This window comes from Macaca mulatta, chromosome 6 (genome assembly GCF_049350105.2).
Source record: "Macaca mulatta isolate MMU2019108-1 chromosome 6, T2T-MMU8v2.0, whole genome shotgun sequence".
NCBI classification, from domain to species: domain Eukaryota; kingdom Metazoa; phylum Chordata; class Mammalia; order Primates; family Cercopithecidae; genus Macaca; species Macaca mulatta.
This window is the reverse complement of record NC_133411.1, coordinates 38,050,659-38,077,632: the sequence shown is the minus strand read 5'-3', so window position 1 is coordinate 38,077,632 and position 26,974 is coordinate 38,050,659. Positions and strand designations below refer to the sequence as shown.

Sequence of the window (26,974 nt, the reverse complement as noted above, 5' to 3'; positions counted from 1 at the left end):
ATTTTTACAACATTCTTGAGTATTATCATTAAAATTTTTCAGAAATGGAACATGAAGCCTACAGAGGTTAACAAATTTGCCCAAGGTTATGTTGTTAACAAACTTGAAGATTTAAAACAAGATTTGTCTTAAGTCTGAATTGTAATATGCCATTATGTCTTTGTATTTAAATCCTATGTGGCAAATTAAATACATTTTAGAACAAACTTCAAATTCTAACAATTAATCTAAAAATCATGATAGACTGACTTACCCTTCAAAACTAGTTGGAAAACAACTTCATGACAGAAGTTCAAGCTTTTGATGAATAATATATTAGTGAGGTTATTTGCTTTAAAGTTTTCCATTTCTATCTAAAGTTTATCTACTATTTATCTATCTAATCTCAAGAGTCAGAAGAAAAAAAGCTAGTTATCTAGATCAATCACCTATCTCCCTGTTCTCTTTCCCTGGCAATCTAAATAACTTCTCACCTTGACAACATTTGTGGGATATGTATCTAACCTACAAATAGTTACTCTGGAAGTTTTTCTCCCTTTCAGAAGCTGGGTTTTTATCCCTGAAAATTCATACAATTTACAGAATTTAAATGGCTCATAACAGCTCAACTTTTACCCTATGAAAAATGTCCTTGACAGAAAACCAACCACCACATGTTCTCACTCATAAGTGGGAGTTGAACAATGAAAACACATGGACCCAGGGAGGGGAACATCACATAACAGGGCCTGTTGGGGGGAAGGGGGAAAGAAGAGGGAGAGCATTAGGACAAATACCTAACGCAGGTGAGGCTTAAAACCTAGATGACAAGCCTGGTGTGGTGGCTCACGCCTGTAATCCCAGCACTTTGGGAGGCCAAGGCAGGTGCATCACGAGGTCAAGAGTTCAAGACCAGCCTGACCAACATGGTGAAACCCCATCTCTACTAAAAATACAAAAAAAATTACCCGGGCATGTTGGCATGCGCCTGTAATCCCAGCTACTTAGGAGGCTGAGGCAGGAGAATCGCTTGAACCCAGGAGGCGGAGGTTGCAGTGAGCTGAGATCACGCCACTGCACCCCAGCCTGGGTGACAGAGCGAGACTCTGTCTCAAGAGAAAGAAAGAAAAAAAACCTAGATGATGGGTTGACAGGTGCAGCAAATCACCACGGCACATGTATACCTATGTAGCAAACCTGCACGTTCTGCACATATATCCCAGAACTTAAAGTAAAATAAAATTTAAAAAAATTTTTGAAAAAAAAAAAAAGAAAAATGTCCTTAATAAACAGTAGGAATGCAATCAGTGAAAAAAAGATCTTTACCACATCAGGCAGATACGAGGTAAAATATCTTTATGCTTTAGATGGCTATAATTAGAAATTCCCATGACTTGAGAGAATATATTACCAGCTATGTTAAAATTAATTATAAGCTAATTTTAAAAAGTAGAATACAGTATTCTCTTCCAACAAACTGATAATTAAAACTATTTGACTACAATTTTAAGTATTTTAAAAACTGGCTCAAACCTGGACTTAAATTCACAATTTTGTGAATCTGTTACAGATAGAAGACCATGCAAAGTTCTTTGAGAATTCAAAGGTAAACTAAAATTCATGTACATAAAGTAGTGTAAGTTCTTAGAAAAAATATAAACTAATAGCTTGAGGAGATTAGGGGAGGGCCCATGGAAGATCACCCATTTAACTTAGACCTGGAATAACAGAATTTTAAAAGGCAGAGATAAAAGTAGATGTGAGAGATTTAAGAATGTAACATAGAACAGGTTAGATTTGATAAATGACTAAATAGTTGAGAAGAGACTTTGTGATAAAACTTAAAATTTTTAAGGTACAATGATTCAGGATTGGAACAGCATTAAGAGAGATGGGATGACAGAAAGAACAGTGAAAAGCATTTCAAACATGAATTTGAAATATCCGCTAGGTATGAAGGAAGTTTTGTCTGGCAATGAAGAATTACAACTTGGGAGACAAGACTGGAGCCAAAGATTGATTTAGGAGTTTTACGCATAAAAGTAATCAATGATGTTAATGAAACTTAATAAAATGGCTGGGGAAAAAAGTATAATGGGTGATAGAAGGTCTAATAATAGAAATCTCGAGAATAAGGAGAAGAGCTAATGAAGAAAAAAAGTATCAATGAAAGAAGTAGGAGAAAAACAGATGGGCTCATATGAAGTAAGTCCTTTTGGAGGAAAGAGGAAGGCTGATCAAAAATTTCAAATGTTAAAGAGAAGAAGGTTGTGGTTTGAAAAGACCACTGGATTTATCAAAGAGAATGGATACTGGATATACCTGAGAATACTATCAATAGATTACTGGGTAAGTGGAAGATGAATGAATCAATGAAGAGGGACAGATTTAAATCCCATGATCTAGACCTGCTTGTACAGGTTTATTTTTTTCCTACAATGAAAAAAAGATACAGAGTAACTTTTTAATATCTGCTTTAGGAAGTTTGAGTTCTTTATTCAACTTGAAATATAAAATATACAGAAGGAAATTTTAGTTACAGTACTACCTTTAGGAGTTCCTTCACTTCCAGCAGGGGAGCATACTGGCTGTGGAGATCTCAAGGGAAAAGATGCAGCATTCCTCATTGTTGAAGAATCTCCATCCTAAAAATAGAGTATACAATTTATCTTTTGAATGACAGGAGAGGCTTTATAGAAATCTTAAAGAGAACCAATAAGAGACATAAATTACTGACAGGTAAAGTGTTGGAATTCAAAAGCATAATTCTTCTGCACTTTCCTGTTTTCTTCTTGGTATATCTTAGAAGAATTGAAATTGTATCCAAAAGAATCAACAGCCTAAGCATGGCAATGAATAAGAAAATTTGTATTACTAGTATGCTCCATTTTTGTTTGCTTTTTTCTACCAAAGGAGCTATGAGTACTCTACCAGCTGGTAAATGTCTTGAGGGCAGAGTTTATTGTCATCTGTATTATCCTTAGACACATGCAGCTTATGTAAAATACAACAAATCAATAACAAGGCAAATTTCCAGAATATGGAATATTTTAATAACATCAAGACAACATTAAATTTCAGACACAAAAGTCTGTACAAGTATTAGAGGGAAAAGGAGTCAAGTACTAATAAATAAAGGCTCATTATCTTAAAAAAAAATTTAGTGTGAGCAGTATTAACCTAAAACTGAAGTATTTCATTAAGAACCTAAACCTCGAGGCCAGGGGTCAGCCAACTATTTTTTTTTTTTTTTTCCAGGGAGTCTCTGTCGCCCAGGCTGGAGTGCAGTGGCCTGATCTCCACTCACTAAAAGCTCCGCCTCCCGGGTTCACGCCATTTTCCTGCCTCAGCCTCCCGAGTAGCTGGGACTACAGGTGCCTGCCACCACGCGCAGCTAATTTTTTTCTGTTTTTAGTAGAGACGGAGCTTCACTGTGTTAGCCAGGATGGTCTCCATCTCCTGACCTTGTGATCCACCTGCCTCGGCCTCCCAAAGTGCTGGGATTACAGGCGTGAGCCACCGTGCCCAGCCAGCCAACTTTTTTACATAAAGGAACAGAGAATAAATATTTCAGACTCTGTGGGCCACACACAGTCTCTGTCACATACTGCTTTTTTTAAATTTTTTAAAATAACTCTTTATAAACGTAAAAACCATTCTCACTTTGTGGTTCAGGCTACTGGTCACACTTGACCAATCCTACTCTAGACTAAGCTCTGTATGTGCAGAAGCCATGTTGTACTCAGTAGCTAGTATAATGATATACGGTAGGTATCATTCAAATTTTGAAATGGAAATAATAGGTTATATGACAAATATTAGAACTATTTTATCACCTTAATGATAATATATTACATACGTCACTACTTAGCCTGTGCACCATGTGTAGGTAGTCCTCACTTGAACCATGTCTAGGATTATCAGCATGATGATTAGCTGAATTGCCAGACAACGGACCAGAAACTTTATTATCGTGTATGTTTCTCAAACCACCTGCAACAATGGGACTTGATACCGACGCTGAAATTAATAAGAATAAAAAAAAGTTTATTAAAAAATTCTTAACATTCTTGGAGAATAGTAATTATTCACAAATATTTTAAGCATATAGAAATTACAGAGAATAATATAACAGATACTCATGTACTGACTACTTAGTTTGATCAAATCTTAACACTCTGCCAGATTCCGATCTGTTTTTGAAAAGAACTAAAACATTACAAATATAGTTGAAGATCTCCATTTATCTGTTATTTCTCTCCTCTATTCCTTTCCTTTTACTCCTTAGAGGTAACCACTATTTTGACTTGGGTTTATTCTGCCTATGTGTTATCTTTATACCTTTGCTATGCATGAATATATTCCTAAGTAATTCATTGTGTTTTTACATTATAATTTTATATAGGTGATATATGTATCTATCCTTATATAACTTGTTTTTCCATTTAATATTATGTTGAGATTATATATATTTTTTATATATACAGTTTTAAATTCTTTTATTTATTTTAGACAGCTCTGTTGCCCAGGCTGGAGTTCACTGGCATGATCATAGCTCACTGTAAGCTCAAACTCCTGGGTTCAAGTGATCCTCTTGCCTTAGCCTTCTGAGTAGCTAGGACTACAGAAACCTGCCACCACACCTGGCTTTTTCTTTTTTTTGGTAGAGATAGGGTCTTGCCATGTTGCCCAGGCTGGTCTTAAACTCCTGGCTTCAAATGATCCTTCTGCCTTATCCTCCCAAAGCACTGGGATTACACGCAGATGTGAGCCACTGTGCCTGGCCTAAATTCATTTCTTTTGTACAGTACTCATTTCATACAGTACTCTGCTGTATGATGTACACTATTTATTTGTTCTTTCTTACGTGGATGTTCAAATTGCTTAAAATGCTTGCTGCCATAAACAATGCTGCAATGTATGTTCTTGTACATGAGGACTCTTTTTATAAATGTGTAAGAGCTCTGGGTGCTAATACCTAGCAGTGAAATTGCTGGGTATGCATATTTTTAAACCTTACCAAATAACAGATTACTTATGACCATTTGTATTCATTGGTAGCATATGAGAGTTCCCACTGTTGTATATCCTTGCCAATAATTTTCATCATTCTAAGGGTAGGAAACATTTCTAATAGTCACTTGTATCTTCTAAAAGCCTTACAGTTTTGGTTTTTCAGTTAGGTATTTAACCCATGTAAAACTCATTTTTAAGTGTGAGACAGGGATCCAATGTTACTTGTTTCCATATGAATAACTAGCTGTCTCTGCATCATTAATTAAAGAAATCATTCTTTCCCCCATTAAGATACGATGTGATAGGGACCAAGTTTCCATTTGTCCATGGGTATGTTCCTAAGCTCTTCATCATGTTCCACTTCACTATGTGTTATTTTTCCATGCCTGCACAAATCTTGACTGCTGTTAGACTGAGCTGCTACACTTCATTCCTTATTATTTTGTCTATTCTTGAACTTCTACTATATGAATTTTTAGAAGCAGGTTGAATTTCACAAAAACCTTTCTTGAGATTTTTTATCAGTGTTATACTGAATTTACAGATATGGGTATAATAATCTTTACCCTACTGAGTCTTCCTATCCATGAAGATGGCACAACTCTTCATTTTCTTAAGTTTTCTTCTATCTCTTTCAAAAGTTTTGTAATTTGCTCCACAAAAGTCTTTTAAATCTTTCATTAAATTTATCCTAGGTATCTTGTGGTGTTCCTTTAAATTGTTAATGATATCAAAAAAGATTATAATTATACCTGCTTATTTCTGGTACACAAAAATGCAATTAATTTCATTATAATGATGTTGTATCCAGTAACTAAGTGGAATGCTTTTATTAATTCTAGTATCTTGTCTGCAGCTTATCTCAGATTTTCTATGAAGACAATTATATCACCTGAAAATGACACTTTTTTCTTCCTTACTAATAATTATACATAGTTTTAACGCTTCTTTTCTTCCTGTATTGGCTGGGACACCCACTAAATAAATGTGATTATAGGTATTCATGACCTGTTCCTGAATTGAAACAAAATGTTTCTAATTTTTTTCTACCACTAGGTAAGATTAAATCAATCTCTTCTCTTTTTTTTTCCCCCCATACAGATGGGGTCTTGCTGTATAGCACAAGTTAGACTCAAACTCCCGGGCTTAAGTGATCCCCCTGTCTCGGCCACTTGAGTAGCTGGGACTACAGGTGTGTACCGTCACACTCAGCTTAATGTATTTTTTCTTTTTTTTTTCGAGACGGAGTCTCACTCGGTTGCCCAGGCTGGAGTGCAGTGGGCGATCTCAGCTCACTGCAAGCTCCGCCTCCCAGGTTCACGCCATTCTCCTGCCTCAGCCTCCCAAGTAGCTGGGACTACAGGCGCCCGCCACTACGCCTGGCTAATTTTTTTTGTATTTTTAGTAGACACGGGGTTTCACCATGTTAGCCAGGATGGTCTTGATCTGCTGAAATCGTGATCCACCAGTCTTGGCCTCCCAAAGTGCTTAATGTATTCTTATTCAGTGAAAAGTTTTATTTTTTTTTTATTTATTTTTTTTTGAGACGGAGTCTCGCTCTGTAGCCCAGGCTGGAGTGCGGTGGCCGGATCTCAGCTCACTGCACGCTTCGCCTCCCGGGTTCACGCCATTCTCCGGCCTCAGCCTCCCGAGTAGCTGGGACTACAGGTGCCCGCCACCTCGCCCGGCTAGTTTTTTGTATTTCTTAGTAGACACGGGGTTTCACCGTGTTAGCCAGGATGGTCTCGATCTCCTGACCTCGTGATCCACCCGTCTCAGCCTCCCAAAGTGCTGGGATTACAGGCCAGTGAAAAGTTTTAAATGACATGTATGGAAATTGAATCTTTCTGAATGCTCTTTTGAGACCTATTAAAAGGCTCACAGGACCCCAGCCCGATAATCTGAATTATACTGTCTTCTACTAACCAATTCATATATATATCCAATTTTGTCACATTGGTTGATAACACTGCTTATTTTATTTTATTTTATTTTTTGAGACAGTGTCTCACTCTGTTGCTCAGGCTAGAGCGCAGTGGCGTGATCTCAGCTCGCTGCAACCTCTGCCTCCCAGGCTCAAGCCATCCTCCCACCTCAGCCTCCAAGTAGCTGGGACTACAGGCACACACCACCATGCCTGGCTAATTTTCTGTAGAGAGAGATGGAGTTTCACCATGTTGCTCAGGCTGGTCCTCAGCTGCAAGCAACCTGCCCGTTCTGGCCTCCGAAAGTGCTAGGATTATAGGAGTAAGCAACCATGCCTGGCCTGGTTTCTTAATATTTGTTTAAAAATGTTGTTTCACCTTAAGGCTTAAGGATCACTTAAGCCCAGGAGTTTGAGTCTAGCCTGTGCAATACAGCAAGACCCCATCTGTATGGAAAAAAAAAAAAGAGAAGAGATTGATTTAATCTTACCTAGTGGTAGAAAAAATTAGAAACATTTTATTTCAATTCAGGAACAGGACATGAATGTTCACGTATGATGACTGATTTATAATTTTGCTTTCTCATACTCCCCTCACTTCACCTGGTTTTGGTATCCAGATTGTAATTTAACTTTATAAAAAGAGTTGAGAAAGTGTTGCTGTTTTTCTTTTTTCTGGAATGGATTAAGATTAGAATATCTCTTCATTCGATGTTTGATAGAACTTGTTAAAACAGTCTGAGTATGTTTTTATCTCTTTCCCTTTCTTTCAAGGGAGGTAGATTTTGGACTACTGAGTGAGGTATATGAATTTTAAATTATATGATAGATATTGTCAAACAAATGGTTCTCTAAAAAAGTTGCACCAATTTATATCACTATGAAGACTGAAATGTTTATCAATTTGATATAAAATTTTATTTCATCTTAATTTTGAATGCATGCCTTTATGAGCTAAGGTGACCACAATTTCATATATTTATTAAATCTTTCTGTATCGACTTGGCTATTCATTTCCAGTAAATTGCCTGTTTACTTCTTTCATTTCTGTCTTCTTACAGATCTGTATGAGATTTCAGTATTAAAAAAATCAATACTTTGTGTTTACAATAAATGCATATTTCCCCATATTTGTTTTATATTTATGTAATTTATAGATTTATGTTCTCTTATACACAAATTTATAATTAATCTTTTTTTTTTTTTTTTTCATTTCTACAATCCAGGTTTTCGGTCTGCTTAGAAATAACGCCTTCTCAACTCTTAGAATACCAAAACTTTGCCCAAATGTTTTTCTTATAATTTTATGACTTAAAAAATATAAACAGCTTATTAATCTAGAACACTTTTGCTTTCGGTGATCCAGGAATCCAGCTAAAATTGCAAAATACCTAGACAATCACCAACATCATTTATTAAACAATCCATTCTTATATGCTGATTTTAAAATGTAATCTTTAGAATGATAGAATTTTTAAACATCATTTTTCCAATGATTGTGTAAAAACCGATAAAATGAGATTCACTGAATGTTACACCCTTTAAGTAAAAGATTAATGGGAAATTGCATATTTACATGATATCAAAGTATCATCCCACAGATTATTTATGAATTGCAAAGGGAAAAATATGTACTTTTACAATAAAGAGAGGTTCACCACCTAAACACCACTGATATACTGAGACCATTTTATGATAATGATAAGATACAATGTAAAGTGCACAACATTGCTTATCAAGTACTCTTGCCAAAAATGTGTAACTAGAAACTAGTAAAACCTTAAAGCTAACTTCTACTTGATAGGAAATACAGAAAACAAATTAAGCAACACCAGCAGAAAAGAGTGGAGTTTAGAATATGAAATATTCTACAACGAAAGTGGCCAAACTCTTCAAAAACCAAAAATTAGTGTCATGGGGGGAAAAAGGTATCAGACTGCTTTAGATTAAAAGAGCCTCCATAAGAGATGCAAAAATCAAATGCAATGTGTGAAAAGCTAGATTTGAACATGCTTTGAAAAGATATTAAAGTCATATTTAGGACAAGTGGATTGGTAAAAGTCAAATATATTCTGGATATTAGATGATACCACAGAACTGACCTTAAGTTTTTTACAATTATTACCTTTGGTTTTTATATAGGAGCATATCCTTCTTAGCAGATATACTTAAGGACAAAGTGGCAGGATACCTGTTGGTGAAGGGGTTCATTGTGCTAATCTTAGAACTTTCTGCAGTTAAATTTTTGTAATATAAAGTTGAAAAAAAAAATGCAACCTTTCTCAATAGTCTAAATTGTCCTATTTCTGCATTCTCTCTGTCCTACTGACCTATCCACTTGTTCCCTGCCAGACTAATTTTTTCCCTTTTCAAAGAAAATTATGTTTTATTATTGACAGATAATAGAGGCATAGATTTCTGGGATACACGTGGTAATTAAATACATTCATATAATTTGTAAAGATTGCATCAGTGTAATTGAGATATCCACCACCTTAAATATTTGTCTTTTCTGTATGGGAAAAACATTCAAATTATCTTCTTCCAGCTATTTTGAAATATAGATTGCTGTCAACTAGTCACCCTACTGAGCCATCCAACACTAAATGTTATTTCTCCTATCAAACAGTATATTTGTCCCCATTAATCAAGCTCTTTTCATCGCCTCCCTCCTCTACCCTTCCCAGCCTCTGGTAACTTCCAATCTATTCTCTATCTTCTTAAGATCCACTTTAATTGTCACATATGAGTGAGAACATATAATATTTGTCTGTGCTTTGCTTATTTCACTTAACATAATGACCTCCAGTTCCCTCTATGTTGCTCAAAATGACAGGACTTTACTCTTTTTTTATGGCTAATATTCCATTGTGTATACATATACCTTTTCTTTATTTATTCATCCACTGATGGACACTTGTTTGATTCCATATTTTGGCTATTTTGTGAATAGTACTGCAATAAACATGGGCTTGCATCCCTTCAGTATACTGATTCCCCTTCTTTTGGATATATACCTACTAATGGAATTGCTGGATCATACAGTAGCTCTATTTTTAGTATTTTGAGAAACTGCCATACAGTGTTCCAAAGGCTGTATTAATTTACATTCCCACCAACAGTATATGAGGCTTCCCTTTTCTCCACATCTTCACCAGTATTCACTATTACCTATATTTTTGAAAAAGGCCATTTTAATTAAGGCAAGATAATATCTCACTGTGCTTTTTATTTGTATTTCTCTGATGATGAGTGATGTTCGGCATTTTTTGCTGTATCTGCTGGCCATTTGTATGTCTTCATTTGAGAATGTTTACTCACACCTTTTGGCTATCTTTTAATTTGTTTTTGTTATTATTGTTTTGGTAATGAGGTCCTTATATATTATTGATATTCTAGTTATTAATCACTTGTCAAACAGTTTGCAAATATTTTCTCCCATTCTGTGGGCTGTCTCTTCACTTCGTTGATTGTTTCTTTTGCTGTACAGAAGCTTTTTAGCTTGATGTAATCCCATTTGTCTATTTCTTCCTTTGGTTGCCTGTGCTTTGAAATCTTAAACAAAAAGTATTTTGCACAGACCAACATCCTGGAGTGTTTCTTCAATGTTTTCTTCTAGTAGTTTCATAGTTTCATGTCTCAGATTTAAGTATTTAATCCATTTTGAGTTTATTTTTCACAGCATTATTTATCGAAGAGACTGTCCTTTCCTCCTTTTATGTACTTGGTGCCTTTGTCAAAAGTAAGTTGTCTGTAAATATCTGTATTCTCTCTGGGATTGGTATGTGTGTTTTTATGCTAGCAACAAGCCGATTTGGTGACTATAATGTATTTGGTTACTTTGTAATGTATTTTTAAGTCAGGTAGTGACTTTGTTCTTTTTCCTCAGGATTGCTTTGGCAATTTGGGGTCTTTTTTGGTTCCATGTAAATTTTTTCTATTTATGTGAAGAATGTCATTGGTATTTTGATAGGGATTACACTGAATATGCAAACTGTTTTGGGTAGTACTGACTAAATTTTTTTATTTAGAATAACTTTAATATCTGGGTGAGGCTAATCCCCGACTAAGGTTTTTATTTCTTTATCTGAGCGTTTCTAAGAAATGACACAATACTGAATAGGTCCTCAAACTATATTAAATAGCTAAGTTGATTTTGTTAAAAAACAACACATTTCTTAGAGTTAAAATTTACACTCTTTTTTATGCACATTCATGTGTATATGGACATTTACACAAGAAACAGATGTGCTCTTCTGACATTTTTCATCTAATTAATTACATGTAAAATGTCCCTCAGATTTTTGTGTACCAGAGTATACCAGTATATTACAAATATTAAGCATCTACATATACACATAGATATGTACGTATGGCACTCACACTCAATTCAGTAATTTTCTAAGTGTCTATTTCTTTTCGAGACAGACCTCAATTTGTCACCCAGGCTGGACTGCAATGGTGTGATCATGGCTCACTGTAGCCTTGACCTTCTGGGTTCAAGCAATCCTTTTACCCCAGCCTCCTGAGTAGCTGGGACTACAAGTAACTGCCACCATGCCTGGTTAATTTTTTTTTTTTTTTGTAGAGACAGGGTTCCACTGTGTTGCCCAGGCTGGTCTTGAGCTCCTGGGCTCAATTGATTCTTCTGCCCCAGCCTCCTACAGTGCTGGGATTACAGGCGAGTACCACCGCACCTGGTTGTGTCTATTTCAAATGTGTCAAATTTGCTTCCCAGTTTCTCCTTGAGTTCGTGCGTAAAAAAAGCTCAACCTAATATTTCATTATCTAGTTTTGGGAAACCAGAGTTAGCTGTTTTGATGGATGACAAAGTTAAAAGTTTATAAATTAATAACTTTATTAATGAATAAAGTTTCAACTTCATGCATAATAAACAAGAACACACATGTAGAAATTAGTGACTGAAAGCAAATTTTTAAAATTTGCTGTTAATTAAGGAGGACAAAAATAAAGATGTTTTGTATTATCCTTTGCACTTTTCTGCTTTAAAAAATTTCTTTAAAACATATAAATTTATACTAATAATAAATCAATTATTTAATAACCATGAAATATATCTCAAGGAAATATAACCTTAAAAAGACATCATAATATTAACGTTATGACATTAAGAACTAATAATCAAGTGAGAATTGGTAATTTAATCTCAAATTTTTGCATCTAAGATTAATTTTCCTCTACTGTACTACAGTAAATTTTTACAGTATAGTAAGTTTTTCATAGTAGTCATCCCTCAGTATCCATGAGGGATTGGTTCCAGTATCTTCTGTGAATACCAAAATCTGCAAATGCTCAAAAGTTCCTCATATAAAATGCACAATACCTGCATATAGCCCTATGCACTATATAGTACTTTAAATCATCTCTAGATTACTTACAATGCCTATACAATGTAAGTGCTATGTAAACAGTTGCTATACTGTATTGTTTATGTAATAATGACAAGAAAACATGCCTGTACATGTTCCGTACAGACTCAATTTTTTTTTTCCAAATATTTTCACTCAGCATTTGGTTGAATCCATGATGCAGAACCCATGTATGTGAAAGGCTGACTGTATCTACTTTACAATTAAAATGTAAATGTCCCTTGGCTTAGTGCTAATGTAAGAAGAAGGAGCAATTTTAAAAAACGCAATTCTTCTTAATTTCATACCTAAATATACTTAGTTATATAATAACTGAATCCAAAAAGCCAAAATGACACTGCTCCTTTCACCTCCTAAAATGACAAATTTTCAAATGGTAAGTGTAACATGTTTTAATGATTTAAACCATATCTTTAAAAAGGTTCACTGACAAGTAAGTATACAGTATAGTATTTTAGTTTGTGTTTAATAATTATATTTTGAAAAACAAATTTGCTTGGAATTAAAGCACTTGGACATTCCCAGTAAAGTTACAAACAATTTTCTTACCTTGCTGCATCTGTGGATGTGTTGTGTAACTTGAAGGATGGGAATATGGCATGTATCCTGCAGGGCTTTGTGGGGCGTATGGACTAGGCACTGGGCTATTTTGCTGTGGCATAAATCTGTTCCCAGAGCTTGTCTGTGGTGGCACAAACCGGCTAAAACCCAAAATCCAAATAAAAAATGTAAGGAAATAAAATAAACATGCTATTCCTTGAAATTTGACTGTCACAAAGTCCTCTGAACTCTAGTTTATATATGTACAATCTATGCAAATAGAAGAATCTTGCAAAATAGTCAAATAATATACAAAAATTGTTTGCAATTCATAATCAAAGAGTTACAATAAAAAAGTTTTTAAAAGCAGGTAATTTGTTTACTTATATAAAAGTACCAATCTGTTTAAGGTACTTAAAGCCATGTTCCCTAAATCTTACCTCAAACACATTAGTTATTTTAACATTCTTTTGTCTGTATGAAATTACATTACTAAGATGGTAGCTACTTCAATTAGCATATTAGACTATTTCCATATACAACATTTTAAGGCAAATGCACAAGTGAATTACTATTTAAGTATTTCAACTATTTAAACTCTAAATAATCCACCATTACCTAAATGTATGAACCATATATTCACCAGCATATTCACCACAGAAGACATTTAATAAATGATATATACACATATTACCTGGAGGGGCTATGTGAGATAGTGGTTTGTTGATAATTGGAAGATGCAGGACTACTGTGCATGGAATTCTGAGAAAGTTTATACTGAGACATCATCATTCCTATGCAAAACACAAAAATATAGAATGTTATTTTCTTCTAGCAGTAAAGTGTCCTTTAAATAACTGAAATCAGTTATTCTTTCACAAACATGCCAGAGATTTTTTTTGATCAATGTTTTCATTTCAAAGAGCAAAATATAGACACTGTAAAACTGTAAATTTCAAGAACAATTTTATTACAGCACCATTTTCCATAAAACTAATTCAGGACTAGAAACAGAGATTATAATATTTTTAAAAATTTTACTTGCTTACTCAATATTCTATTATTTAGTCTTAGAATTCAAAAGATTTTTTAAAAAGTTGTCTTATCTAACCTCGCACCTAACACAATACACTTCCTTCTACAACAGGACTCAGAGTAGTTTTTATTACATGAATATTTTATCATATACACCTTTCATGCTTGGGAACTTAATTTCAAAAAGCTATTTGTATTATGGTTCAGACATAGGTTTTGAAAAGTACTTTATTTATGGGTCAAAAGTTTGAATTCCTGCAATTTCCATCTGAATGTCTTTTGAAGCAAAACCGAATGTACCTATTCCTTCTTTCACAATAACTCTTTGTCACATAGTAGGGATTAACAGAATATTTGATTAAAAAATAAAAACCTGAGAACAGCGTTCTGGTTCTTACATTTATTTTCAAGCCAGACATTATTTCTCAAATATTATGCAAATGGCATTTCATTATACAGGAGACACAGAAAAATTCACTTATTTAGATATTTCAGAATCAGATAAAAATCTATAAATAACACCCTGAATTTTCTTATGATTTCTATAGCCAAACTCTTTTTTGGGAGCTGCAAACATCAAATTATATTTCCAAATTTCATTTCCTGCTGTTGTTGCAAAAAGTGCCTTTCACTAGAAATATTCATACAGAAGTTCATTTGCTAAGAGTACTACAAAAGGGATTGTAGCTGAAAGAAATTAGGTTTCAAAATCACCTCTCAGTCTACCATTGAAGGGTGTTTTCTTAAGTATGTAGTCTAAATTTCAACTTCTGACTTTTCTTTTCCAACTCAAACTCAGCAAAAAATTGTTTTGCTCCATAGCTTAATAGCTTAATTACTATAATTATTGTTGCTGGAGGTTTTTTTTCTTTTTCTTTTTCTTTTGGAGGGAGATGAATACTCAATGAGACAGGAGTTAAAAAGCTTTTCCCCCATGAACTAACAGTCATCACTGGGACAAACTGGAATTACTAGTTTGAAAGCAATGGCTTTCTAAATAAAAGGGATAAATGAAATTCTTACAGTCCTTTTCAATTAGCTCTAAGTTCCAAAGAACTATGATTAAAGTGATTTGCATTTTATTAAATTTTCTCCACATGCATGACTCATATTTAAACTTACCAACCCCCAAATCAACTTTTTAAATTTCTATTTTATTTTTATTTTTTATTTTTTAATGAGACAGGATCTCTCTGTGTTGCCCAGGTTGGTCTCGAACTCCTGGGCTCAAGCAATCCTCCTACCTTGGCCTCCCAAGTGCCGGGATTACAGGCGTGAGCCACCACGCCCAGCCAGCTTTTAAAATTTCAAAGCCATTTATCACCAGGAAAATGCTTTAATTAAAAAAAAAAAAACATGCAACTAATCGATTAATTTTAAATGCTAGTTTATGCTTTTACAATGTAGGGTATATAGAAATCAATGTTTTGGACTAAAAAACAAGTGTATGTAGTATAAAACACAAAATATGTGACTGAGAGGTGAATACTCAAGTTTTTATTAGAGTGATTTACTACCCAAATACTCAAAAATGTAAGCTGCAAAAATGTAGTATTAGTAACCTTAGATCCATTTATCCAATACTAGATTTACTCACATTCTCATGTAACTAATACTCCCACTCTATTAGTCTTTCTTCCAATCAACTCTTTCCATAATTTCTTTCAATTCCAACATTTTTCCAGAAAGTATTCATAACTCTAGCTTCCTCCATTATTTATATCTGTCTCCTACTACTGCAATCTAACTTATTAGTTCTGGTGAAGACAGAGCACTGTCCTGCATACCTACCTTCAACTTGCTAAAAGGCAAGTCAGTCAGAAGCATCCCCATTATGCATTTTGAGGAATCGACAGTAACTATGCAATTGCTTTCAAAATACCATTCAAACAACACAAATACACAGAATCAGCAAAGTAACATTATTTAAAGGAAACGGAATAGGAAGCATCATGGAAGTGCTGCCAACAAAGTAAACCAGAATGAATTTGGCAAAATTATTTTATTTTTTTTCTTTTTTTTGAAGACAGGATCTTGCTCTGTTGCTCAGGCTGGAGTGCAGTGGTGCAATCTCAGCTCACTGCAGCCTTGACCTCCTGAGTTCAAGCGATCCTCCCACTTCAGCCTCCCAAGTAGCTGGGACTACAGGTGCACGCCATAACAGCTAGCTAATTGTTGTATTTTTTTGTAGAGACAGGCTGGTCTTGAACTCCTGGCCTGAGGCAATCCACCTGCCTCAGCTTCCCAAAGTGCTGGGATTACAGGTGTGAGTCACCATGCCCGGCAAATACAGTTATTTAATTAACAAAGTTGAACTTTCTGAAGTTGTCTAAGCTATTCCCTCCCTGACTATTTTATTCTTGAGAGCCAAACAGGCACTTGGGCTTGTCAAATTCGGTAAACTTGAACAGAACAATGCTCTTAACCTAAAGGTACTCCGTGACTACATAAAAATTATGTCTGTGTTGGATGTAATATTTTTATTATTTTATAATACTATGAATCAATTTGTCTTTAAAAATACTTAACCAATTTTTCTGTTGCTAAGGCAACAGGAGTATTAAATCAATTACTAGAAAACCATGAATACAGAATCACAATCAGTATTAAAACTCTATATACCTGCTACAATGTACATGTTCAAAAGCTTTGCAAATATTTGATTAATGAAAGACTTATTTCAAATTAATTCTGATTTTCCAAAACAAAAAAAAATTTTTAAGCTGAGTAAACTGATATATTCCAAAATATGTAACAAAATACACTTAAAACTTTATCTAATTCTCAAGGAATTTAGTTACATATTAAACTACAAGAATCTTATCAATTTAGTTTCCTTCTTGTTCTTGGCTTGACTGAAGGCATAAACATGGCATTCCTGATAGGCCAGCTTGTTAAAGAAGACACCTGGATTTAAATATGTATAAAACAAGTTCTGATATGGGAATTCAGTTATTAAGAAACTCACCACTTTGTACATATCTGTTCTGCATGCTTTTCTCCCTGAAAACATTAGGACTCCTTGCCAGGACGGCCTGCAACAAGACTGGTATGTCACCTTCTGGGTCATCACTGCCAAGGTTATCTTTCAACTCTCTGGCATTGAGAAAATAAATATCAAAAATTAAAATGGTGACTGATTCTTAAGAAGACTTATCGTATAAAAGTAAATCACACTGGTATGGCCAACGATATGAATTTTCTCTTTTTTTTTTTTGAGACGAAGTATTGCTCTTGTCCCCCAGGCTGGAGTGCAATGGTGCAATCTCGGCTCACTGCAACCTCCACCTCCCAGGTTCAAGTGATTCTCTTGCCTCAGCCTCCTGAGTAGCTGGGATTACAGGTGCCTGCCACCACGTCCAACTAATTTTTGTATTTTTGTATTTTTAGTAGAGATGGGATTTCACCATGTTGGCCAGGCTGGTCTTTAACTCCTGACCTCGAGTGATCTGCCCACCTCAGTCTCCCACAGTGCTGGGATTACAGGCATGAGCCACCACAACCGGCCCAACAGTTATGAATTTTCAAATATGCTATCCCTGGGAGAAATATAATTATCAAAAATAACAGAGGGATTCTTCTAAGGACACTCTTTTTTCTTCATTTTACTTTACACAGTCGGGGAAAAAAGCCCAAAACACTATTTTATTGAACTAAGAGTTTAATAATTTCCAAGTAGTTTTAGAATAGAAAAGAAATATATTCTATTCTAAACTACTCAAAATAATGGAAGGGTAGCGAAGTGATAGTTATACAAAAAGTTGATATTTGTTATTGGAATATATTTTCTTACATCTGAATATGAGTGACTCTGACTTTCTGGGAATGTCTTACAAATAAGATATTGTTGCCACACTGATTAAGACAAGAGCCAGAGGTTATGTAATTTTTCCATCTTATATTGTTTTCTCAAATAATGTCATGGTGGGGGGAAAGCAGAAACCAAACAGCAAATTTCAATACCTTCACAGCAGCAATTTTCAATAAACTTTAATGTAAGTAGCAAATTAAATTCACAACCATGGAGATGATGATAAAACTAAGCATAGGCAGTGTTTTAATTTTACATTATACATGTCAATGTTCTACTCATTGGATCTAACCATGAAGACCTATAAAGATGTTGTCCAATGATAAGACTCACTACATTTCTAGGGCAATCTTAAGGGAGCTCTCCATAAAATAAGTCCTTATTTTATGTGTGCTATTTCCTTTACATCTTTAAATATTTGGTGAAAACTACTGAATAAGTATGTACAAGCATAAGAAGTGATTTAGAGGCTGGGCGTGGTGGCTCACGCCTGTAATCCTAGCACTTTGGGAGGCTGAAGTGGGTGGATCACCTGAAGTCAGGAATTTGAGACCAGCCGGGCCAGTATGGTGAAAACCTGTCTCTACTTAAAATACAAAAATTAGCCAAGCATGGTGCTGGGGGCCTGTAATCCCAGCTACTCAGGAGGCTGAGGCAGGAGAATGGCGTGAACCCAGGAGGTGGAGGTTGAGTGAGCCAAGACCGTACCATTGCATTCCAGCCTGGGGGACAGAGCAAGACTCTGTCTCAAAAAAAAAAAAAAAAAAAAAAAAAAAAAAAAAAAAAAAAAAAGGTGATTTAAATATTGCTGAATTTTGGGAGTGACAAAATATTAGTAGTAGTATACTTCTTTCTGATTTTAACCAATCATTTCTCAGCTTCTCTATTAGAAAATCCATTTAGTAAGCATCTCACCTTAGCGTCATCAGCTTTAAAAATGTCCCCAAAGTATGTACTGCATCTAATGCAGACACCTGTCCATTATAATGTGTTTATCCTCATTCCCCTACATGATGAATCTTTAAATTAAAAAAAAAAAAAAAAAGAATGTGAGGTTACATGAGTAACATTGTGTGGTGGGATATGAAGGGATAAGAATGAGAAATTTTACTTTTTACACATTTTTGTGTTGTTGTTATAAATATGATTTGGTTTTGTAGTGAAAAAAATATAATTTTTTTTCCCCAGTGCAGTGGCGTGATCTTGGCTCACTGCAACCTCTTCCTCCCGGGTTCAAGTGATTCTCCTGCCTCAGCCTCCCGAGTAGCTGGAACTAAGGCATGTGCCACAATGCCCAGCTAATTTTTGTATTTTTAGTAGAGACAGGGTTTCACCATATTGGCCAGGATGGTCTCAATCTCTTGATCTTGTGATCTGCCTGCCTGGGCCTCCCAAAGTGCTGGGATTAAAAGTGTGAGCCACCGCCCCTGGCCGAAAAATAAATTTTAAAAGGTATACCTGTGCAAAAAATTGTAAATATGCTATATAATTTAAATCAATTTTATTTAAAAAAGTTTACTGTGTGAATATACATACCTATAATTAGATGGTAGAGTAAATTCTAGGAAAACTTAGTCCCAAACTCTATAACAGCCTTTCATGGAGTTAGCCCTTGAATTCTTATATACTTCTCCTGAAAAGCATGTAAGCCTACTCCAAAAAGAGCTAGTAGCATAGTCTATTAGAGTCTGTGAATTTTAACTACTCTAGCAATATCAGGAAAAAGGGATATAGTTTCTTTTTTTTTTTTTTTTTTTTGAGACAGGGTCTCGCTCTTTCGCTCAGGTTAGAGTGCAGTGGCTCGATCTCGGCTCACTGCAAGCTCCGCCTCTCTGGTTCCCGCCATACTCCTGCCTCAGTCTCCTGAGTAGCTGAGACTACAGACGGCCGTCACCACGCCCAGCTAATTTTTTTTTTTTTTTGGTATTTTAGTAGAGACGGGGTTTCACTGTGTTAGCCAGGATGGTGTTGCTCTCCTGACCTTGTGATCCGCCTGCCTCGGCCTCCCAAAGTGCTGGGATTACAGGCGTGAGCCACCGCGCCCAGCCAGGGATATAGTTTCATGACCAGATCTCTGCAAAGACGATCGATCCCCCAAGATAAGTTCAAAAGAGCTGAAAAAATATCCATAGAGCTACATGGGTCAGAGTTATCTAAAAATTGCCTATTTAAATCTCATTAATCTATTATCGCAATAAGACTATATTCTCCCTTGGATACTGATATATTTTAAAAATAAACTATGCATCTAAAAATTTTTGAAATAAAACCAGGAATATGGATTCTCTTGGGCCAAAACTTTTTACTTATATTAGATATAAAATTGATCATACTTACATGTGATCTGTTGATACCTGGTTGAGGCTATGGACAAGCTGTGAAACCAAATTGTCATCCCTACAAGCCAAAAGGCAGTTCACCTCTTCTGCTATTCGTGCATTAAAGAGAAGGCTCTTTGTAGTTGTAGCAGGTAAAGGAGATGGAAGAGGCAGCTGGTTCAGGACTATTTGGAATAAAATCAGATTATTAGAAATTGAGTGACTGTAAGAAGTCTCTTTAGTGTTTATCTGTATTTTGGGATTAAACGTAAGTTATAAATATCAATGTGACAAATTATTAAAAAGCATTCCTCCTCTTCCTAACACACCTCAATCAACCCTACAAAACTCCCAAAACATCACTTGGACCATAATAGATTATACTAGTCTCTAGGAATAAAATTCAGCTCCCTTATATTCATCCTTGCTTTTCATTTCTTAAACAAATGACTAGCGAAAAGGGCATGGTTACAAACTAACTTCCAATGTAGCAATTCATTAATTTCATTTGTTCTTGTTTATAAGATTTATCAGAATCACTAGTACGCTCATACAAATAAATCAAATAACAGTATCTGACTCTTCATAAAACACAAGTAATATTTTTTAAAAGCTTAAGAATATACAAATAAATACTTCACTTTAGCGAGAAAGCATTCATAGCATAGAATTCTGTAAGAATATTAAAATATTCTTCTAAATTCCAAATTCCTAATTATCTCCTCTTTATTCTCTAATAGCAAACAAAAGAACATAAATGTTTTATAGTAGCTTAAACTCAGCTGTTTAATCTCTGTTCACCTAACAGAAATTTGTTCATTTATCTAAAAGTTAAGAAAGCTAACTAAAATGTCAGGTGTCTGTTTCTGGCTTAATTTCTAATCACCTATACAGTATAATTATTATGGTGCTCAGCCCCAATAGGTACGAACAGGATTTTCATTAATAAAAACACAGAAAATAAATTATTACCTAATAAACAGGGCTTCCTGCAAAGACAAAATATTGAGGTATAGCAAAGATCATGGGGAGAAAAACCAAAAAGAAATTCCTTATAGTATATCTGATTTTGTACTCCTGAAGTATTTATGCCTTACCTACAACAAAGTGATAATACCAGTTTCAAAAAGTTTTCTTACCTAATGCTAACCCAATCACCTACAGCACTTCCCTGTTAATTTAGACCTCATAAACTAGTTATGCTAGTTTCCTAAGCTCAAAGCTATATAGGCTGTTATCTATTTTACCCCACTAAAACCAACTGGAAATTCACAAAAAACAAAAGCCAGAAAAATTGTATTTGGAGGATACTGAACATGGACAAAAACATTTCTTGAAGATACTTTCTCCTAGCTCCCTTATTATGAAGTTCCAAATCTTGCACAATGCTATACAAAGAAAAGTATGCCATTCTCTCACTTTCTACCCTTCCCTCTCATATCTTTTTCCTTTTATTTATTCAGGTAGGACGACACAGTAACTAAAATTGTAGGGAGCTTTTTACTCAAGGACTAAGAATTATAGTTACAAATGCCTAACGAAAGAATAAATCTCTGAAAAATTGAGTTACATTAAATAAATCTCAAAAGACTGGCAATGTTCTTTAAAATTCTTAAGTCCTTAGAGTAAAACAGGCTGCTGATATCCCCAACAAACTCCAACAGATTACTGAACATGACAACCAAATTAAACATCACTAAGAAGTTAGATAAATTAGGCTGTCAATTATTTTTTCTTTAAAGGGCAGTTTCAGTTGCTTTTTCTGTAAATGTGTTTTAAAGAACCTATAATAATTTTTAGAACAGTCACTGTAAAAATTATTAACACACAGTAGAACTTAAGTTAGATAAATTAACCAAACTTACGGTCTGTGAGACTAGCAATCCCCGCAAGAGTAGTAATGGGGACATGGGGCATATCCCCATTCATCCTGAATTTCTGGAATGGTGTTGCCTATAAAAGTACTCAGTTCAGGTGCCAGCTGTCATTACTTCCCATTTCCCAAACACTGCAACACACAAAACAGACAATTATTTGTAGAAATATGTCAGATATATTACTACCAGGAAAATGCTTAGTCACTATAAAAAAAAATTTCTGCTTTTGTTTGTTCAACCTATATAATAATCATTTTTATATACCACTTACTATATGTTAAGCAATTGCAAAGTGCTTTGCACACATTAACTCAGTCCTCACAACAACCCAGTACAACAGCTACTATTGTTTTTTGCATTTTACTAAGAGGAAATTAATTTACAGTGAGTTTAAAGTAACTAGTGGAGCAAGAATTAGAACCAAAGCAATATGGTTCCAGAGTTTGTTTCTTAACTGTTAGGCTGGATGGCTAGATAGGAATACTTGATCAACCTCGACAAGCACTGTAATTCATTTCCACAATATAAGCACATTAAACATTTAACTTCATAATCTAGCTTCAACTTGCCTTTCTAGCTGTGTCTTTTATCACTATCCTACATAAACCACCCTCCCCAACCAACCTGATCTAATCAGATTCTCCCAAATCTCCCTTGTGTATTCCCATCTTTATACACTTCCTTAAGACATTCTTCCTACCTAGGAAGCCCATTCCTACTTTGGTCCAAATCCTATAATTCTTCAAGATCCAAAGCATGTTCCCACTATTTCATGAAACCTCAAATTCACCCAAATGAGTATCTTAACCTACTCTGAACTTATGACATTTATTGCCCAATATTATTTTGGTAAATAATTATATATTCCTTTGTGACATCTTTTGAAACTTGTCTTGTTTCAATCTTGCATGGTTACTTACTGTTCATGTACTTAGCTTGTCTTTCCAACTATCACTACATGTTTCTTATAAGTCACATAACCAATGTGCAACCACAGAAAGGCAAAGACATGTGTTAACATTTTTAATGTTCCCCATACAAATTACTTAACTGACTTTAATGTTTAGTATTTACCATGATGGAATTCTCTCTATATATACACACAGAAAAATATATGAAGACATTCTGTAAAAACTGAACACTTTGTTATTCTGTTCAAAACCCCCACATTTTCACATTTTTCTCTTATTTTCAACATATGGCTTGTAAAACATTTATCTTTCCTTTAACAGTGCTTGGTAAACCCTTTTTTGTAAGCAGATAATATTTTACCAATGTATACATTAATGGAAGGTACACTTTCATTAAGTTACTTTTACTTTATAAATTAATCAGCAAATGGAACACTACATCAAACTAAGCCATAGAGCTAAGATTGAAAACTGAATTGTAGCTTCCAGTTTAAAAAGCTTAAATATTTATCTTTTAAAGGCTGTATTTGCTAGTCAGTTACTTTTAAGAGAACCTCTTAAGTTTTTGAGTTGTAAACGTCAAACATTCAAATGACATAATACTAGTGATTTCCCTTACTTATATGTCTGAATGCAACATTGCAAATAAGAATTTTTTAATGTATAATTATACAGGTAGTTAAAATTAAGAATTTCCTTTGCCCCAAACATGATTATTATAAATATCAGACCTATTGATCAAAGGTACATTAAACAGGTACAATAAATATAAGATCTATTGAACAAAGGCACATTAAACAGGTACACACACACACACACACACAGAGAACTTAACAAGAGTTATAAAGTAAGCATCCATAGAACCACCATCCAAAAGGCTAGCATTCTGGTTCCTTCTAGGGGTATTAACTATCTTGTCCTTGTGGTAATCACTTCCTCTTTTTTCTTTACAGTTTAAAGACCTTTATATGTACATTCTTTACCAATTGCCAGCTAAGGGAAAAAAACGTTACTTTCCTTTGGTGAATGACTGACAAAATTTCTAGTAGAAGCCCACTGAAAGGAAAAGGCACAGGAAATAATATAGGAAAGCTATAATCACTACTAGCTATTCTATATTTGTCCATTTGCTACACTGTGGACTCTACTCTTTGAAATTATTAATTTGATTCTTTAACAATTACTAAAGAAATTTAATGCAACATTGCATAGTTAGCAGTCACATGAAGCACTTTAAAAAGTTGGCTGGAATTTAAAATTTCCTGATAAAAGTCACCAAAACACACTGAATTTTTCATAAATTTATGCTAATAAGGAAGTTCCAACTTATGCTTAGTAATTAATGGAATTAAATCATTGAATGAAAATGACTTACAGATCACAAAAATATCGTTATTCATATACAACTCACTGTTGTACATGTACACTGCCATATTCAAGCAGATTAAGTAACAAATGACTGTATTTAATTATTTAACTCAGAGGCTAGGAACCTAAAAAGAGTAATATGCTAGAGGATTCTACTGTGGGCTACCTGACTGTTTTCTGAAGCCCCAGGTGAGTAACAAATAGAGCAGATCCAACCCCAGGCTAGGATTTTTAGCCTAAAAATGACTATGTATTTAGTTACCCATATATGAACTAGAAGATTAATAAGCCTAACCACAAGATTGTGCTTTTCACAGTGATAAAAAAATGCACTGAATACTGATGTTAACTAAATACTGGGAGTAAAGGGGAAAGGGCGGGAGAGCAACAATACTTACTTGGTTTAAAGTGCTTTAATTACATGCTGATAGATGATTACTGACAAAAACATTTGATCTTCACTGCTGAACTATAGCTAATACCACTGGAATCCAAGATTTTGAAGAACAGCAGAGGAATTTGGTAGAAATGAGGTCACAATTTTAGCTAAAGTCACAGCTTTTAATAAATGTAAGTAATCTGTGTAAATGTTGCTACTTTATCTTGGAAGGTGACCAGGGTCCATCAAGAAATAGTGTTCCTAGGATTCTAAACATGAACAAACACACCCTAACTAACTAGCTATGACATTTTTGGCTCTGGATTGAATAATGTTTTGGACTGCTTAGCTCTGTGAAAGTATACTGTTTTTTGTAAAACTGAAGCTGACATGTGTCCAGAATGAAATGGCAACCAAACTGTAAAGAAGATTTTAATGAGGGCTTTAAAACTGTCACTTAAGGTAGTGCTTTACAATCTGTGACTGGTTACCGATTAGTAGATTATAAAATAAATTTAGTGGGTTGAACACTGAAAGGAATGGAGGGAATAGAAATATAAGGGTATACTGCACAGTGCTTTGTGAGTCCAGGTAAAATGTCTTTTAAATTGTGGGTCACCAGGCAAAGCCATCTGAGAGCTGCTGATTTGAAAAAATGGAAGAGTGAGGAAAGTAGCTCACCTCATAAGTGGTGATGAGAATAAAATAAAATAATGCACATGTATCATCTGACATACCACCTGGCACATAGTAAGTGATCCAGAAAGTTAACAGCATTACTAAATAGATTTGGGAGAACAGAGGAAGAACAGGAGTCTTTTCGAATCAAATAGAGTGAAAGGCATCTTTTCAATACAAATAATTCCTACTTCTGAAAGATCTATTATAAATAATTATTTGGCATTCCAGTATATATTTCACCACAGTATTACAAGTCATAGTCTTGGGCCTGCTCACCTACAATTACTTAAATCATAAGGCAGGAGAAATAAATACTGGAGACAGAAAGCAGAAAAAAATCTAACTGTTGTAATACTAAGAACTAAATCAAACAAAATACATTGAGTGAGAATCATTTATAAACTAAATTTAAGAATGGCTTGAGGTTTAATTAAAAGAATGCTTAATTAGAGTAAGATACTATAGTAAATTATCAATTTAGCCCATTCTAATGAGTCTGAAGGGAACTTTTAAGCATTTGCTAAGATTTTTAAAGACTCCAGTTCATTTAATTTCACTACCAAATTTACAACTTCCTCAAGCAAACAAAAGAAATGCAAATAAAACAGTATCAGTAGGGATTATAATAATATTAAAATTGGGACAGATTTGGAATAGAAGGCATTCTTATTATCTGATGGTAGATAAATTTTCTGGAGGGCCACTTTGCACCCTATAAACAAAGCCTTAAAAACATGCAAATTTTTTCTCAACAATTTCACTTTTAGAAATATATCCTAAAGAAATAATCATATACATGCTGAAAAACATACACATGTAGATACTCCCACAACATTTTTACTACATTTAGTTGGCAGGCACCTGTAGTCCCAGCTACTCGGGAGGCTGAGGCAGGAGAATGGCGTAAACCCGGGAGGTGGAGTTTGCAGTGAGCTGAGATCCGGCCACTACACTCCAGCCCGGGTAACAGAGCGAGACTCCGTCTCAAAAAAAAAAAAAACACTTACTATGTAATAAAAATGGTTATAAACACTTTAATATACTTTCATTTAATCCTCATATGAACCTGAGGTGCTAATATTACAGTTCTATTTGATGAAGAATGTGATGTACAGAGAAGATAAATAATTTGCCTAAGGTCATACAACTGGAGTCAAACCCAGGCTATCTGGTACATGGACACTTAAACTAACAACTAAAATGTATAACAATATTATTAGTATAACAAATGACGGTACATCCATGAGAGATTACTATGCATACACAATCAATATACTCAAAATATATAGCCAAGAAAGAAAGAGATTAATTAGGCTGTGTGTTTGAATCCAAGCTTCCCCACTTACTACATAACCTTGGACAACGTATTTAATTTCTGCACCTCAGTTTCCTCATCTCTGATATAAGAGGTAGGTAATTATTATTAAATTTTGCTGTGAGGATGAAATAATATGTGTAAAGTTCTTAGAATTGTGCTGGGCATGTAGTAAATGTTCGTTAAATGTAAGCTGTTATTTATTATATATTCTTCTGCATCTTGCTTTTGCCATGTATATTATCTTGGAAATCTTTCATTTATGCAGATCTGTCTCATTCTTTTTTAAATATTATTTTACAGGTTGACTGAAATATCCAGTTTAAAAGACTGTTAGTCAGTGTACTGTACCATGTGACACTGAAGTATGGTGACTCTGGCTTTATGGAGTTAGGCTCCTTACTTTATAACCACATTTAGTATGTGATTC

The 26,974-nt window shown here is 34.6% G+C and overlaps 1 protein-coding gene across 6 annotated transcripts in view; it reads right to left on the bottom strand.

Annotated features, from left to right (window-relative positions):
- NIPBL (NIPBL cohesin loading factor) overlaps nucleotides 1–26,974 on the bottom strand; it is a 192,987-nt gene that overhangs the window by 88,820 nt on the left and 77,193 nt on the right. For all 6 annotated transcript variants that reach the window (XM_078004661.1, XM_015139874.3, XM_078004663.1 and 3 more), the window contains 7 exons: nucleotides 21,879–22,021; nucleotides 20,033–20,198; nucleotides 16,853–16,980; nucleotides 13,544–13,643; nucleotides 12,859–13,010; nucleotides 3,839–3,999; nucleotides 2,528–2,624 (listed from right to left, as the gene is read on the bottom strand). In XM_078004661.1, the coding sequence (XP_077860787.1) occupies nucleotides 2,528–2,624; nucleotides 3,839–3,999; nucleotides 12,859–13,010; nucleotides 13,544–13,643; nucleotides 16,853–16,980; nucleotides 20,033–20,198; nucleotides 21,879–21,942 (868 nt within the window). In that variant the 5' untranslated portion in view covers nucleotides 21,943–22,021. The remainder of the gene's footprint in view (nucleotides 1–2,527; nucleotides 2,625–3,838; nucleotides 4,000–12,858; nucleotides 13,011–13,543; nucleotides 13,644–16,852; nucleotides 16,981–20,032; nucleotides 20,199–21,878; nucleotides 22,022–26,974) is intronic.